Here is a 15695-nt window from a genome sequence, read left to right as displayed (position 1 = left end):
TGCCATTCTCCTGCCTCCACCTCCTAGTTGCTGGGATTACAGGTGTGCACCACCATACCTGGTTTGTGCGGTGCTAGGGATCAAACCCAGGGCTTCACGCTGGGTAGGCAAGTCCTGTACCAACCGAGCCACACCCTAGCCTCTCTTCCAACGTTTCTGTTTATTTGATGTAGCGCTCTGACCTGAAGCTGGGGCTCCATGCATCCTCAGTAGGCACACGACTCTTGAGCCACATTCCCAGCTCAGAATTTTCCTAGTAACCAGGTATCAGAAGTAGAGGTGGGGCTTGGGGATTTAGTTTAGTGGTAGGCAAGTGCAAGGCCCTGGGTTCAGTCCTCAGTTCTGGGGGGAAAAAAGTAGAGGTAAATCAGAGTCATTTGTGACTACACAATGAGTTGGAGGCCATCCTGGGCTACATGAGACCTTGTCTCCAAAACAAACAAACAAACAAAAAAAAAAAGAGTAATAGAAGCCCCTTCTAAACGGGGATTTGTACCACTGGAGAGCATCTGGCTCCCTGCCTGACTACAGACAGACCCTTGTGGTATATCTGACTAGTACTCACCAACTTTGCAGCTGCCCTGGGCCTTGGTTCAGTGGCTCTTTCTCAAATGATGGCCATATAACCATGGACAACAAGGGCCACGGAATGTGCCTGGCTTCCTGGGGCAAAATGGAGGGTTCAGGTGCTTCTTTGGGAAGCTACAGGACTGGCTGGACATGAACTGGGGTTGGCAGATGGGGTCTGCACCGCTCCCAAAAGGAAGGGAAGCAATGATGCTTTGCAGTTCGTCAGGGTCGTATCCTAAAGGACCAGTTCCCCGGGTGTCACAGGTGTGTCTGGAGAGGTCTCTCTGGCCCTGGTACAGCAGCTGTGGGTGACTGAAATGCTCAGCGTCATGCCTAGGCTGCTGGCCACTAGGAGGCTGACGTATTTATTTGGACCAGAATTGTTCTTTTCTCACTCGTTCTCCCTGCCCTGCCAGGGCGACACCTCTGGAGACTTCCTGAAGGCTTTGCTGGCTCTCTGTGGCGGAGAGGACTAGGGCTGCTGTCCTCGGAGGTCCCCTCTGCCAAGCAGCGGCCAAGAGCACCAGCCACCGTGACCTGACCAAGCCATCCTCCAGCTTCAGAGACTGAGGAAGGAAAAGTGAGGGGTGGAGTTGGACTGTCGTCCAGCTGGGGCACTCGCCAGCCATCGAGGGTCCCAGGCGGTACCTTCTGTTATCCCTCCTGCTCCTGGCTGAGTGGCTGGGGAGCCACAGCCATGTACCGAATTCACCCCTGCTCGCCCTCCACCCCCTCCTCAGCCCCTCCCTAGCTTTCACTCCTCAACATAAGCCCTGCCCTGATTTGAACTTCATCATATCTCAAAACATACCAAGACCCTGTCTATAAAATGAGTGGCGTGTTCGTCTACTTTGAAGGGCAGGTGAGGTGGCTAGTGCCAGGTGAGCATTCTGGGATAAAGGAGAGATTAACTCGATAGAGTGGTGTTCTTCCCCACTGTAACCACCCAGTCTGATAAGGAACTGGGCTGGGAATTTCCATGTCCAGGTATCATTTTGTATCTATGACACCCTTGGCTTCATACCTTGGGCCCTTCCTGCCCTTCCCTTCTCTAGCCTTAGTTCTGTTATCTACAAAACAAGACACCAAACTACCTTGGCTTCCTTTATGACACTGACATTCTAGACTGAGCCTGTAGCTCAGCCCCTTGAATCTTATCCATCCTTTAAAAAGGAAAGAAACAGGGCTAGGGAGGTAGTTCACTTAAGCAAGTTCTGGGCAAACAAGAGGACATGAATTCAATCTCCAGAACACACACAGGCCAGAGATGGTGGCACACCCCTTTAATCCCAGCACCGAAGGAGGGAAAGGCAGGCAGATCTCTGTGAGTTCAAGGCCAGGCTGGTCAACATAGCTACTTCAGGCCAGGCAGGGATCTCTTGCAAACTGTTATGCATTTATTATCCCAGAGCTCGAAAGATAGAGGCAGGAGGTTGGATCCGTGTGGCTCACTGCCCAGCTGGCCAGCCAGGCTAAATAAACGAGCCCCAGATTCAGTGAGATCCTGCCTCAAAATAAGTCGGGTAGCTCCCGAGGAGTGGCACCCAAGGCCTCCACACATGTGCACTGCTCCCCAACACATGCAAAAGAAAAAGCAGCGGCATCCAGTCATCTCTAGTGAGGGCCTCTGACTGCCACTGGCCTAAATTTCCCTGGTGTAACCCCCTGTTTGTGAGTGAGCTCTGTCTTCACCTCCTCCTGCTTCCAGGGAAGATACAGAGTAGGAGCCTGCCTCAAGCCTGGGGAGTCCCAGCCTCCCTGGGGCTCAGGTCCACCAATCCCGCACCTCCTCTCTGATCTCCTCCAGGGCACAGGGCCATCAGTACAGCGTCATCTGGAGAGGTGGGTGGAGATGAGCATGAGGCTCCACAATAGCTTTTCTGCCCTTCTTCCTACAGCCACCTTCTGCTCTGAGATTTTTGGATCTGAGGTTTTCCAAGGACTGTGATCGGAGGCTGTCTACTGGGCTCAGCCCCATGCCTTTGGCTGGCCCATCCGGGTTACAGCACTCAGGATGTTGGTGGTAGAAGCTGTCTGCGCAGATAGGTGGGAGATTCTGGCTCTGGCCTTGTCATTCCCTCACCGGCTGATCTTGCAGCCATTATTCACTGACCTCAATGGTCCTGAGTTTCCCCATTTGTATAGTGAAGGGCTGGACATGATGAGCATAAAACTAAGAAAATTTTGTCAGATCTCTTCCTTCTTCCAGCAGGCATGAGTCCAGGGTCAGCCGAGAGTGCTGGTTTGGAATAAGATTTTTTTATCAATGGTGTAAGCTGTAGCCTCTTTGAACCCCTGCTTCCTTGTCTGTAGCATGGACCCCCATTTCTCTTCCCATAGCCTTGTGGGAAACTAGTGAGATTCTCTGAAATGCTCCACAGAGCATCTATTTGGCTTGAAGCCACCATCTGCCCTGAGCCAGGCTCAGTGGCAGGAGCTAAGACGTGAATCCATGATGACTGAGCTTGGACCTCTAAGAAGTGCGTCAGCCTTGGATTATAGGCTGGTGATAGTAACACACGCCTTTAATCCCAGTGCTCAAGGTAGCAGAGGCAGGTGGATTTCTGTGAGTTTGAGGCCAGCCTGGTCTGTAAAGTCCAGGACAGCCAAGGCTACACAGAGAAACCCTGTCTTAAAACACAGACACACGCACACACACACACACAAAAGACACCTAAATCAAAAAAGAATGATGCCCTAATAGACACACATAAAACTGGGCAGGATAGGTAGCCATGATCCTAGCACTTAGGAGGCTGGGGCAGGAGGATAGAAGGTTTGAGGTGAGCCTAGGCTACATATCAAGACTCCCATCTTAAAGTGGCGCTGAAGAGATGATTCCATGGGTAACGGTGTTTGCCACATGAGCATGAAGGCCTAAATCCAAATCTTCAGCACATGGGTAAAAAGCTGTGCGTTGTGGGGGGGGGGGAGTAGGAGAGATTGCTCATCGCTCAGTGGCTAAGGACACCAGCTGCTCTTTACAACCAGCTGTAGTTTCAGTTCCGGCAGTTCCAATGCCCTCTTCTGTCTTCAGGCGCCAAGCATGCAAGTGGCCCACAGACGTACATACACACACACAGGCAAAACACTCATACACATAAAAATAAACTTTAAGACTGTTCATGGCTGTGAATGCCTGTAACCCAAGCTGGCAGGGGAGGTGGGGTGGGGACAGGATGATTGCTGGGGCTCCAGATTCAGTAAGAGACCCTGCCCTTAAGGGAATGAGTAATAGAGCAGGACCCTGCAATGCTCCTCTGACCAACCCCAAACACATACTTGAAAAAAGAAAATTCTGAAAATTGCATATACATTCATAAAATATTTCAAAGGGAATGTGAGGGCTAAGAGAGAGGAGGCTCCACGAGCTAATCGTGCGCGCGCGCACACATATACAACTCAGCTGTGGGAACCAGGAATGAGGACAGCTGAGCTCAGTGCTTATGCTTAGGAAGGCACATTTCTGATGCCTCTGTCTTCGTCCTCCCTTCTGTCTTCAGTTGGAGTGAATCACCCTTCACGGATTGCTCACAGGAACAAGGATTTCAAGGATTTAGGGTGAGGTTGTTGGGGCAGAAATGGGGGGTTGCTTCCAGTCTCAGAAGGCCTGAAATTTGGGATTTTTTTTAGATTCCAGGAAAGTCTTTAAGGCTGATGTGGTTTGGGGAGGATCCATGTGCCTGAAAAACAAACCAGACCTTTTCTTTCTTCCTTCCTTTCTTTTTTCCTTCCTTTCTTCCTTCATCCCTCTCTTCTTTCCTTTTCCTTCCGTTCTTCCTCTCTTCTTTCCCTTTTTCTTTCCTTCCTTTATTCCTCTCTCTCGCTCTGTCTCGTGTCTCCATCTCTCTCTGTCTCTTTCTTTCTTTCTTTCTTTCTTTCTTTCTTTCTTTCTTTCTTTCTTTCTTTCTTTCTTGTCTGGATCTCATGATGTAGTCCAGGCTGGCCTCACACTTGTTGTGAAGACAGACATGGCCTGATCCTCCTGCTCCTGAGTGCTAGACTGCAGGCACAGACCACCAGCCCCCACAAGCTAGGATTTTCTTCATGTTGTACAGAAGGCAGCCAGCCTGAATCTGAGGCGGCTAGTTCATTAAGTCGCCATTCTTTCATTCATGAACATATACTCTCCAATACCTGCTGTGTACCATGTGCTAGGGGCTAGAGCTATGAACGGTGATGGTTCTAATCCTTTATAGGGCTTCCGTGAATGCCTCTTCAGTCTGAATCTCTGCATGAGACTACTCTCGTGGCCCCAAGTTCAAGGCACAAAAGTGGATGGGGGTTAAATTAAAAGGAGAGCGACAGCAATTCAAACCACCCCTGTCTCAACATGGGAAGATGGCTGTAGGTTCTAGGTGCAGAAGGGGCCTCAGAAGTTCTCACCTCCCTCGGTGACAGATGAGGAGAACATCGCTTGTATGGACAGGAAGTGTTTGGCCATCGCAGCGGTTAGAAGGGGAATGCCACAGTCCCTCCCTGGTCTGGGGTCCCTTCTAGCACCCTCTGAGGGGGCTTTAAGGCTGGAGTCATCTTCCCTCCAACTCCTCACTGCTCTTTTTGTTGTTTACGTTATTTTATGTGTTAGTTGGGGGAGTACCTGTATGTATATATGCTCATTACTTACGTATGTGCCTGGTACCTACAGAGACCAGAAGAGGACATTGGACCCCCTGGAGCTGGAGTTACCCCATAAGAGGGGCCAAATCCAGGTCCTCTGCAAGAGTCACCAAGTGCCATCTTTCTAGCACACTTGTTTTTAAAACAGGGTCTCATGGAGCACAGGCTAACCTCAAACTTTCTATGTAACTAAGAATGACCTTGAACCTCCCATCCTTCTGCCTCTACCTCCCAAGTGCTGAAAGACCAGCCAGGTACCACCATACATAGTTTATGGCATGCTAGGGCTGGCCCCCAGGGCTTTGTGGCTGCCAGGCAAGCACTCTGCCAAGTAGGCTACATACCTAAGTCCCTGCACTCTTCATTTTTCCCTTCAGAAAAGTCTTTCAGGAGCCTTGGTCTTTGGGACTATGAGGAAACACCTGAAGGAAGTGGTGGCCTGGGAGGGGGTTGCCGTGATCCGTGATCCGAGCAAAGCTAATTGTCTGCTCGAACTTCTGCTAACAGGCAGCAGTGAGGTAACTGTTGGCTGCTTTGGAATCCCTGGCGTTTTCTCGCCTCAGCTCAGCCAGAGTCGAAGCCACAGCAAGCTGGAGCTTCACCCTGGCAGCCATTGCTTCTCTCTCAGGGCTCCCCTGTCACTAGAAGGCAACCAAGGTGACATTCTTATTGGTAGGATGGCTTGCCTGAAGACCACATCATAGCAGGACTGCCAGGAAAAAAAAAAAAAAAAAAGCTTCCTCATTTCACAGTGGGAGGGAGGCTAGAGGGAAATTCTAGCTACACCACAGCTTCCATCTTGGGCTGCAGGCATGGGTTCCAGTCCCAGGCAACCATTAGCGGTAGGGAATTCATTGACCTCCCTATGCCTTGTCCCCCCACTCCCCCCCCCAGAAGTGGGCCGCAAAGGTGCTGTGAAACCAATTGATGTACATCTCTGAGGGTGCTGTCCACGCCAGAAGACCAACTCCATGATGTCAGCTATCCACTGTTAATAACTGACGTGCAGCCAGGCAGCGGCGATGGCAAACCCCTTTAATTCCAGCCTTTCAGAAGGCAGAGGCAGGCGGATCTCTGTGAGTTCGAGGCCAGCCTGGTGTCCAGGGCTAAAACAGAGGAACCCTGTCTCGCCAAAAAAATAAAAAATGCTCAGAGGGAGCTTTAAACAGCTCCCAATGTCTACTGAGTCCCTACACCAGTGGTTCTCAACCTGTGGGTCACAACCCCTTTGACAAACCTCTTGTCTCCAAAAATATTTACATTGCGATTCAGATTCCTAACTGTAGCAAAATCACAGTTGTGAAGCAGCCGCGGAAATAATTTTATGATTGGGGGTCACCACAACATGAGGAACTATATTAAAGGGTCATAACCACTTCGTCACACTGTGCCTCATCCTCAGAGATGGACCAGAGTGGGAGTGAGGTGGGCAGGGGGGCTATTGAAGGCAGATTCTGAGGCTAGAGCTCCCGTAGAAGCTATCCCACAATCTGTGTAAGGACAAGTCCCAACTATGTGGCAGTGGGCCCCTCCCTCCAGGCCCAGCTGTTCTCAGAAGCCTCCGCACGTGCATTTCCTCCTGTGGATGGTCCCACCCCTTCCTCTCAGCTATCACCATCTGTCAGCCATGCTGCCAGCTACAGTAAAAACCCCTCCCTGGCACCCTGGCAGGGAGAGCCCTGGTCTTTGACCTGGGAGGCCCTGATAAAACCAGGAAAGAAGGAAAGGGACATGCCACATCCCGGTTTCCCATATACACCCAGTCCCATTCCCCCACAGGTCATATAAAAAGCCAGATCATTGCCAGCCTTGCCCACCAGGGACAGACCAAAGAGAGCCAGGGTCAGATGCATGCTGTATTTGGTCTGTCCCTGGGCATGTGGGCTACGGGAAAGCTCAAAAGCTCAGAAGCGCATTGTTGACCACGTAAAGAATAACCGAATTGATTAGGCCCAGAAGCACACCAGAAGTACATCATTCCTGGCCACATGTAAAACACCTGGTCCAGCTTTCCAAAGTTGTTTTTCACTCATACACATGCACGCACGCACGCATCTACCTTTTCCTTGCTGACTAATCTCAGTGTACCAGGTACAGCTCCTGGTTCTGGGGACCTGCCAGATCATGTGCAAATTCTGCAGAGAACTTAGGTCCCATGTGGTATCCACAGCTGGGGATTGCTCTCTGTCCTACCAGGCCAGCCCCTGGGGAGCCAGGTGGTGTGTGGGCCCAAATCTAAGAAAGCAACGGAGTCCTGGATAGGTTTTTCCCTTCCCAAAGAGGCATAAGGCCCAAGGTGAGAGACATTTACCGAGGCCAGAGAGATGTTACCATTCTAGACACCTTGCCAGAAGTGTTCCAGGAAGGGTCAACAGTACCAATCTTTAAAAGCCCCTACAGGGGCCTATCAAATGTCGACATGCTGGGATTTGCCCAAGGTGAGTCAAGGTCCACTACCTGCCTCATGCCTTTGCACCGTTCCCAAGATAAAATTCCCCAGTGAGTGAGATGAAAACCCAAAATGAAACTGCTAAGGCTTCTCAGACTCAGTCCTCATCTCTGACACCTTCGTCAGCAGCGGCAGCAAATCTATCATCGTGATCATTGTCATCACCGCCGCCTTGCCCAGACCTGGCCTCCCTGGAGCTAGATACACTTTCTCTTAGGCAAGGACAGGCTCAGTGAGCCTCAGGCTCCCAGTGTTTGACCCAGGGAAGGCGCTACGAGGACAATGAGATGAAGCCTTGGAGGAGACTAGCAGGGTGCTGGACCTACAGGGATATCCAGGCCCTACATTCTCTCCATTTTTCCCAGGAGTCCCTCTCCCCCCAACACACACACACTCCCTCTGTCTCTCACACCATCCCGAATAAGTCCAGGCTAATGGGAGCCGGTTATTTACATAGACATACAACCTCACTGGGGAATTTCCCCAGTGACCAGGCTTCCTTTCTGAGGTTAGGCCACATCATCGCACTGCCTCTTCCTCTCTGAAGTACCCCAGCCACCCGCAGGCTGCAGCTCCTGTCATCTGGCAGGTGTGGGTCTTTGACCTTGGAACCTGCCCCAAGGCCATGGGGCTAGGATAGCAGGGTACTACACACTTGAGGAGCAAATTAAAGGACAATAGGGAGAGAGGAGCCATGGCTAAGTCCTCAACAGCTCCCTCACCCTGAGGACTCCCTCACCTTCCCGTTTATGAGCCTCAGTTTCCTCTTCTGCCCAGTGAGAGTTGGTAAAGATCATTCTGAATCTTTGTTTCAGACCTAATGGGCTAAGAAGCCACTTCCTTTGACAGCACAGCCTTGCAACATCTGTTCTTGGATCCACCTCCTTTAACAAAACATCTTTCAACACACTCCCTGGTGCCTGTTTCCTTGGAAAGCACCATTTTGCAAAACTCATCCCAGTATCCCAGTTTTCAAATTCGACGGGATTACACATTCCCCATTTCCTTGAAGTGACTTTGAGTTTTAGTTTTTCATCTTATATCCATCATGTGTGAGGCTCTGTGGCCAAGAAAAGAGCAATGAACTCTCTTCTCTCAGATCCCAGTATCCAATGTTCTCAGGCTCTGACCCAGCTCTGAGATGGTACCTCTCTGCTAACAAAAAGTGGACTAAGATGGGAGATCAGGGTGCTTCAACCACAATTCCCTGGGACTTCTACATCAGAATGAACAATTAAAAGGGGAGAGCTGGTCAGTGGTGGCACATGCCTCTAATCCCAACACTTGGGATGCAGAGACAGGCAAATCTCTGTGAGTTTGAGGCCAGCCTGGTCTACAGAGCAAGTTCCAGGACAGCCAAGGATGATACACAGAGAAACCCTGTCTCAGAAGACAAAAACATTAAAAGGGGAGCTTCCAGAGCTGAGAGTATATCTCAGTTGATAGGAGACAGAACTCAGTTTCTGTAACAAGTGTAGCTCAGTTGCTTGGCACTCACAAAGCCTTTGGTTGGATCCCAGTACTGCATAAACCAGATTGTACACACATCTGCAATCCCAGCACTACAGAGGTGAAGATAGGAGGAACAGGAGTTGAAGATCATCTTTGGCTATGCAGAGAATTCAAAACCAGCCCAGGGTTCCATGAGAATGTCTCAGAGAGAGAGACAGAGACAGAGACAGAGACAGAGAAGACACAGAGAGAAGATAGAGAGGGTAACAAAGGAGAGTTGCTGATTAACTCCAGCCAAAACCACAGGTCCCAACAATCTGGAAGAAAACTGAAGCTGAGACCCCTACCTCTCTCTCCTCTCCCCACCTCCCCACCCCTGGCCAGTCATCTCCTTTATGAATTCAGCCTCATTATTTTCCACGTATGCACAACAACTATTCCTGGTCTCTAGAAAGACAGGGAAAGCTGTCTTTTTAGAGGAGGAGGGAGGTGAGGGACAGAGACTGGTTGGGTCACAGGGTGAGTCAGACACAACTGTGGTTCTGGCATGTAGCAGGTGCACCAGTGTGTGTAGACTCAACTTGGATTTGGTGTCTGTCTGCCTGCTTAGAATCTGGAAAGTTTTTGCTTGCATCTCCCCCAGGACAGCCAGGTTACTCAATGTGTGCCCACAGTGTAGGGAGGAATATGCTGTGGATTCAAGAGGTGACTCTGCCCTTAGCCAATCTTCCTTCTCAAGACACACCTGTCGTCATGTCCATGTCTCTTTCTAAGGCGCCTATTGAATCAAGTCATTTCCATCCTCATTAGGGCCAGAGATATACCTCAGTAGGTATAATGTTTGCCTCACATGAGTGAGGCCCTGGGTCTTATCCCCAGCACTGCATAAAACTGGATGTGGAAAAATAAAAAAAAAATAAAATAAAATTTGGCAGTGCATGCCTGTAATCCCAACACTTGGAGGCAAGAGGATCGGACCATAAGTTCAAGATCAGCTCCCACTACATGGTAAGTTCTTGGGGCCAGCCTGGGCTGCTCGGGATCTTCTCTCAGGAGACAGACCTGTGCTTCATGTAAATGAGAGCCAACCCAACAAGGTAACAGGTCCCCTGTGGGGCAGTTTGTTCTCCACCACTATTGAGTATACTTGGGACTTAGAACTGGACATACTCCCCTCCTCACTGAGTGCTGGATGCACTCACCCCAGGTGGGCACGGGACCAGTGAGTATCAGTGTGTGATTCTATTACATCTACATACTGTGATCCCAGCTTAGATAGGGATGTTAGCTGGGCATGGTGGTGCACACTTTTAATTCCAGCACAAAGGAAGCAGGGGCAGGTGGATGTCTGTGAGTTCCAGGACATCCAGAGCTACACAGTGAGACCCTGTCTCATATATAAGTAAAAAAAAATAAACAGGTGGTTGCCAGCTGCTGCAGGACTTTTCAGAGCTATGAATCTGATGCTTGGGTGACTTTACCAATCAAAAACACGCTCTTGTTCTCCATGGCTGCTTGGCTTAATTTGGTACTTGATTGTCGTGATAAAACACTGACAAGAAGCAACTCAGAGAGGAAAGGGTTTATTTGGCTTACATACCATGATTGGTCACAGTCCACTGTTGTTATTAAGAAAGAAAATCCCAATCATTCGATTTTACCAATAAAGACTCAGGAGCCAGAAGCTGCAGTGAAAACCTGCTAGCTCAGAGAGGGAGAGAAAGCATCCAGCTGAGCTTCCTACTCAGCTCACACCCCAGAAAGAACAAGTGGGCTAGCTCACCCAGCTGACTTTCCTACTCAGCTGAGAGCTTGGAAAGAAAAAGCCCTTTCTCCTTCTCCATGCTGTCTTAAATAGCCTTCAACTCAATGTCCCTTCTTACTATTTAATCCTGGTCAGCTGGTGTTTTCCGCTCTGCCTGGAGTTAATTTTATTTAATCCTGTTTACAGAAAGCTCTTGGATTAAAGGTGTGTGCTAGGGCTGAGCTACACCACAAGTACTTATTTACTGTAAACAGAAAGCTCCAAGATCAAAGACTGAGCCATACCACACTAGAAACACGTTTTTACAGTTCACAATGGGAGCAAATATCCTACAACAGTCCTTCATTGAGAGAAGTCCAGGCAGGAACCTAGAGACAGAAACTAAAGCAAAGAACATGGAAAAATACTGCTTACAGGCTTGCTCTTCATGGTTTGCCAATTTGCTTTCACATACCACCCAGGACCACCTGCCCAAGGGTGGCACCACCCACAGTGAGCTGAGCCTTCCCACATCAATCATCAGTCAAGAAAATGCCCCCACAGACATGTCCACAGCCCATTTCAATGAAGGCAAATCCCCAACTGAGGGTCTCTTCCCCCAAGAGGTCTCCTAAGGCTCCAGTTTGTGTCAAGTTGACTACCTATGTACAAACAGAAAAGTCTCACTTTGAGGTTTGAAAACTCATCCCAGAGAGCTTGGGCCTCTCAAACTCCACTAATCCCCAAGTGACCTCTGGGGCCATATTTAAAATTCTACCTCTAGGCCTTTACCCTAGCAAAGCCTGATTCTGTGGGTTCCTGGAAGGGCCCAGAAACCTGCCTAATGCCAGGCTCAGTCCTAGCAGCAGGAGCAGCTATGTCTTTCAGGAGCTTTCAACAGAACTGACACTTGAAACGTGAGCCTATGGGGACATAAGATATTTAAACTGTAATAGTCCACAGCTGGTCCCCCAAAACCAATCTTCACCTCACCTCATAACACAAACTGAATTCAGTTTGTCTCCAAGAGTCCCTGAAGTCTTAGTAATCTCAGTGTTACCTGAAAGTTCAAATGCAAAGTCTATTCAGAGACACAGGCAAACTCTTAGCTCTGAGCCCCTAGAGAATAAAAAAGAACGTCGCATACTTCCAATATACAATAACAAAGAGCAGGCATTTCCAATGCTGTCCTGTGTTAGCTAGGTGCCTGATGGTGCTCTCTTTTGAAGGCAAAAAAAAAAAAGAAAAAAGAAAAAAGAAAAAAGAAAAGAAAAGAAAATCAATAAGTGTGCTCTTTTACACACTGGAATGAGGGGAGTCGAGGCAACAGCTAAGATACTCTCAAGGCTTCTTTTGAAGTATCATAGTACAGAATGTCTAACTTTGTTTCTTTCTTTGTTTGCTTTTGTTTTCTTGTTTTTCTTTGTTTATTTTCTTTGTTTTGTTTTGTTTGTTTGTTTGTAGCCCTGGCTGTCCTGGAACTCATTCTGTAGAACAGGCTGGCATCGAACTTAGAGATTTGATTTGCCTGCCTCTGCCTCCCAAGTCCTGGGATTAAAGGCATGCCCTGCCGCCCAGCATGTCTAGCTCCTTTTAATCGTGTTGATCTCTTCAGAAACAACAGCTTTTTTAGCCCCAACTTTACACAAGCATTTCTGACTAAACTACAAGTTTTAAAAGACTTTCTTCTCTAATTCTCACCATAAACTCGGCTGAAAGCAGCTAACTATAACTGCGCAATAGCCTGAATACTGAACTCTACCAGATTCATGAGTTTACACATCACCTTTCACGCTCAGCCTCATTCAAAGTCTCAGGGCTTACATGGATAATGTATAGACAAGTTGTTTTTCGGATGTTACGTGAATGGCCTCTAATCTAGTTCACAGTAGAGACCTCAGTCCCATCTGGAACTCTCGAGCCTGGCCTTCACTGCATTCCCACCAGCATTCCGGCTTCCTGAGCTTCACCATGACCACCCATGGAGCTGTGATAGCCTACCTGTCTAAACTTTCCTGAATTCTTCCTGCACATCAGTTCCGAAAGGATTAGGAGCTACACGTAAGGTTATAGCAACAAATACACGTCTTTGGCATTAACTTTCTGGGTTGTTTTTTCACATGCCTGACATGAACAACTTAAAGGAGGAAGGATTTAGTTGGGAGGTGATTTCAGAGATTTTAGTTCACAGCCTTTGGCTCTGATAGTTCTGGGCCTGTGGTGAGGCAGAACGTCATGGAGGAAAAAGCGTTTGGAGAAGGCTGTTCATCTGGTAGCAGACTGGAAGCAGGCCCTGGGGAGGGGAGTGAGGGCACCCCAGGATGGCCAGGTGTGACCTCCAAAGTCACACCCAATATCAATCTTCTTCCTCCAACTAGGCTCCACCTCCCCAGATTTCCAGGACCTTCTCAATAGTGCCACTGGATACCCAATGAGCCTGTGAGAGTTGACTATTATATCCAAACTGGATTTATTAAATGTAAACCTGCCTGTCTGTCTGTTTGCTTTCTTGGTTGTTTGTTTTGAGGCAAGGCCTCGCTATGCAGACCTGGCTGGGCTGGAGCTCACTAGGTAGACCAGGCTGACCTTGAACTCACAGATCTGTCTGCTTCCACCTCCTGAGTACTGAGATTAAAGGCAAGTGCCACCGTGCCTGAGTATTTTTGTTGTTATTTATGTGTATCCATGTGTGTCTATGTGGTAGGTGCCCTTGAGTGCAGGTGCCTGGGGAGGCCATGAGAGGGTGTGGGAGCTGGAGTCACAGGGGTTGTGAGATGAATGAGTGCAGGGAACTGAATGTGGGTCCTTCAGTAAGAGCAGCAAGTGCTCTTAACTGGGGAGTACTTTTCCAGGCCCTCACCTGTCTTTCCTAGCATGTCCTACCTCCGAGTGAGGAAGGGCGTCTTTAGAGGCGGACCTTCGTGTCCACAGGGGATCGCTTCAGCTGTTAAAATCCAGGAAAGCACAGTGTTTGCTCATAATCTACTACACACATCCTGGAGAGCAAACTACCCTGATGACTCATGATACCTAAGACAATGTCACGGTTATGTAAAAAAGGTTGTCACGCAGTACTGTGGTGGGAGCGATGACGCACAGATTCTGCATGTGTGTATCAGAGAGAAGAAGATTTTTTTTTTCCTGCGTGTTTTCCATTTGAATTTGTTTGACTCCACAGATGCAGAACCCATGGATGAATGGATACTGGAGTTTGAACCCCAGCTGTGCCTCTTATTCGTGGGCGACTTGACCCTCTAGAAGCCTCAGTTTCCTCATTTGTAAAATATTAGTACTGGTCTTCTAGGGTTCTTACTGCTGTTTGAGAAGCAAGGCTCCTCACTTCACATTAAGAATCCTCAGGGTAGTGGAAGTGATGCAGGGGTTTTTGTTTTGTTTTGTTTTGAACTTTGAAACAAAGTCTTTGTTTTTAACTTGCAAAGTCCAAGTCTGGAGCCAGCCAGAAAAAAAATAAAAGCGGGGGCAGGGGGAGGGGGGAGGTAAGAGAAGCTGGCTTGCATGACAATGTGGTGCCAAACAGTGGTTTTTATATTCCTGGTCACGTTTCTCTGCCCCCTGAATTCCTCACCGTCGGAGTTCTTCAAGGAAGTATAAAGAAGTTCTTACAGGGAAGCTTTCCTGTGTGCCGCATTGCCCCCTCTGTAAATCACCTATCCTGTGTGCTCAGGACACAAAACATTACCTCATGCACTCCTTCGGTTCCCAGAGTCCCTCCTTTCCTGATATGTGGCCAGAGTCCTGTAACTGGACTGCCAGGACTTTTCAAACCTAGGAGTGCCGAGCCAGCTGGGAAAGACAGGAGCCTAAGGCTATTGGTGATTTGTGATTCAGTAATGATCTTTCCAGGCACCTCGCGCTAGAAATGGGCTGTAGTGAGGGCGTTTGGGGTCAGCCTGGGCTACATGAGACTCCACTGAGGTGGGGCAGGGAGGAGACACCAGTAGTAGTGTCTCCTGACCCTGTGGCCATCTTGCTTTTTCTTCTTCTAGATTTTCACACTTCCTCAGGTGTCTGAATGGAATGCCCGTCCTCAGGTATTTAGCCTGATTCCCACATATCATAGAAGGAAAAGCTGAGGACCAAGAGGGCAAGGGATTTGACTGGGGCCACGTGTCAAAGCCAGGGCTCAAAACACTGGTCCTCAGCCCAAGCACTTCTTCTCCCTTGGTGCCCATCCCACAACCTGAAAGGGTCAGGGAATGTCAGGCTGGAAGAAATGTGGGCAGAGGCAGAGGAAGCTGACCAGTGTGCCAGCATGGCGACACTACACCAATCTCCCGCACAGTACAAGCCAAGGGCCCATGCTGGTCCAGCTCCTTGGATGCCCCTGTCCTTTCACGGAGCCCTGCCACTTGCTGGACAGGCTCTGGTGCAAGCCAGGTTCCGTGAACTCATAGAGGTCCCACAATTATTGCAACCTTGTTTGTAGAGACTATCCCAATTACAAGAGCACTGGGGCCAAGGGACACACGTTTTCACTCCCTGTTGATGAAAAGTTCTACGTCCAGGGAAATGTACCACCCTCTTTGCTCACTGGTCTAGCAGAACTGCTCAGTATGTAAAAAATATCTGTGCAGCCCAATATGGTAGCTACTTCTACTTGAGACTTCTTGTTGCTGTTTTGAGGGGATTTCTTGTGGTTGTTGCTGTTCGCTTGACTTTTTTAAGATTTGACTTCATTTTGTGTGTATGTGTGTGTGTGTGTGTGTGTGTGTGTGTGTGCGCGCGCCCCCCTCCCCCAGTGCACTTGTGTTCATGCCTGTCTTTGGAGGCCAGAGTTCGTGAATCCATCTAGGAATGGAGTTACAGTGGTTGTGAGCTCTCCCCAACATGGATGCTGGG

The 15695-nt window shown here is 49.0% G+C and overlaps 1 protein-coding gene across 3 annotated transcripts in view; it reads left to right on the top strand.

The window, feature by feature from the left end:
• Anxa6 (annexin A6) overlaps window positions 1-1403 on the top strand; it is a 50831-nt gene extending 49428 nt beyond the window's left edge. For all 3 annotated transcript variants that reach the window (XM_055602776.1, XM_055602775.1, XM_055602774.1), the window contains one exon: window positions 987-1403. In XM_055602776.1, coding sequence (XP_055458751.1) covers window positions 987-1046 — 60 coding nt within the window. In that variant the 3' untranslated portion in view covers window positions 1047-1403. The remainder of the gene's footprint in view (window positions 1-986) is intronic.
• Window positions 1404-15695: the final 14292 nt, after the last annotated feature.

Source organism: Psammomys obesus, unplaced genomic scaffold, assembly GCF_907164565.1.
Source record: "Psammomys obesus unplaced genomic scaffold, mPsaObe1.curated_primary_1811, whole genome shotgun sequence".
Lineage (NCBI taxonomy): Eukaryota > Metazoa > Chordata > Mammalia > Rodentia > Muridae > Psammomys > Psammomys obesus.
Note: the sequence above shows the minus strand (reverse complement) of the source record. Positions and strands in the feature narration are given on the sequence as shown.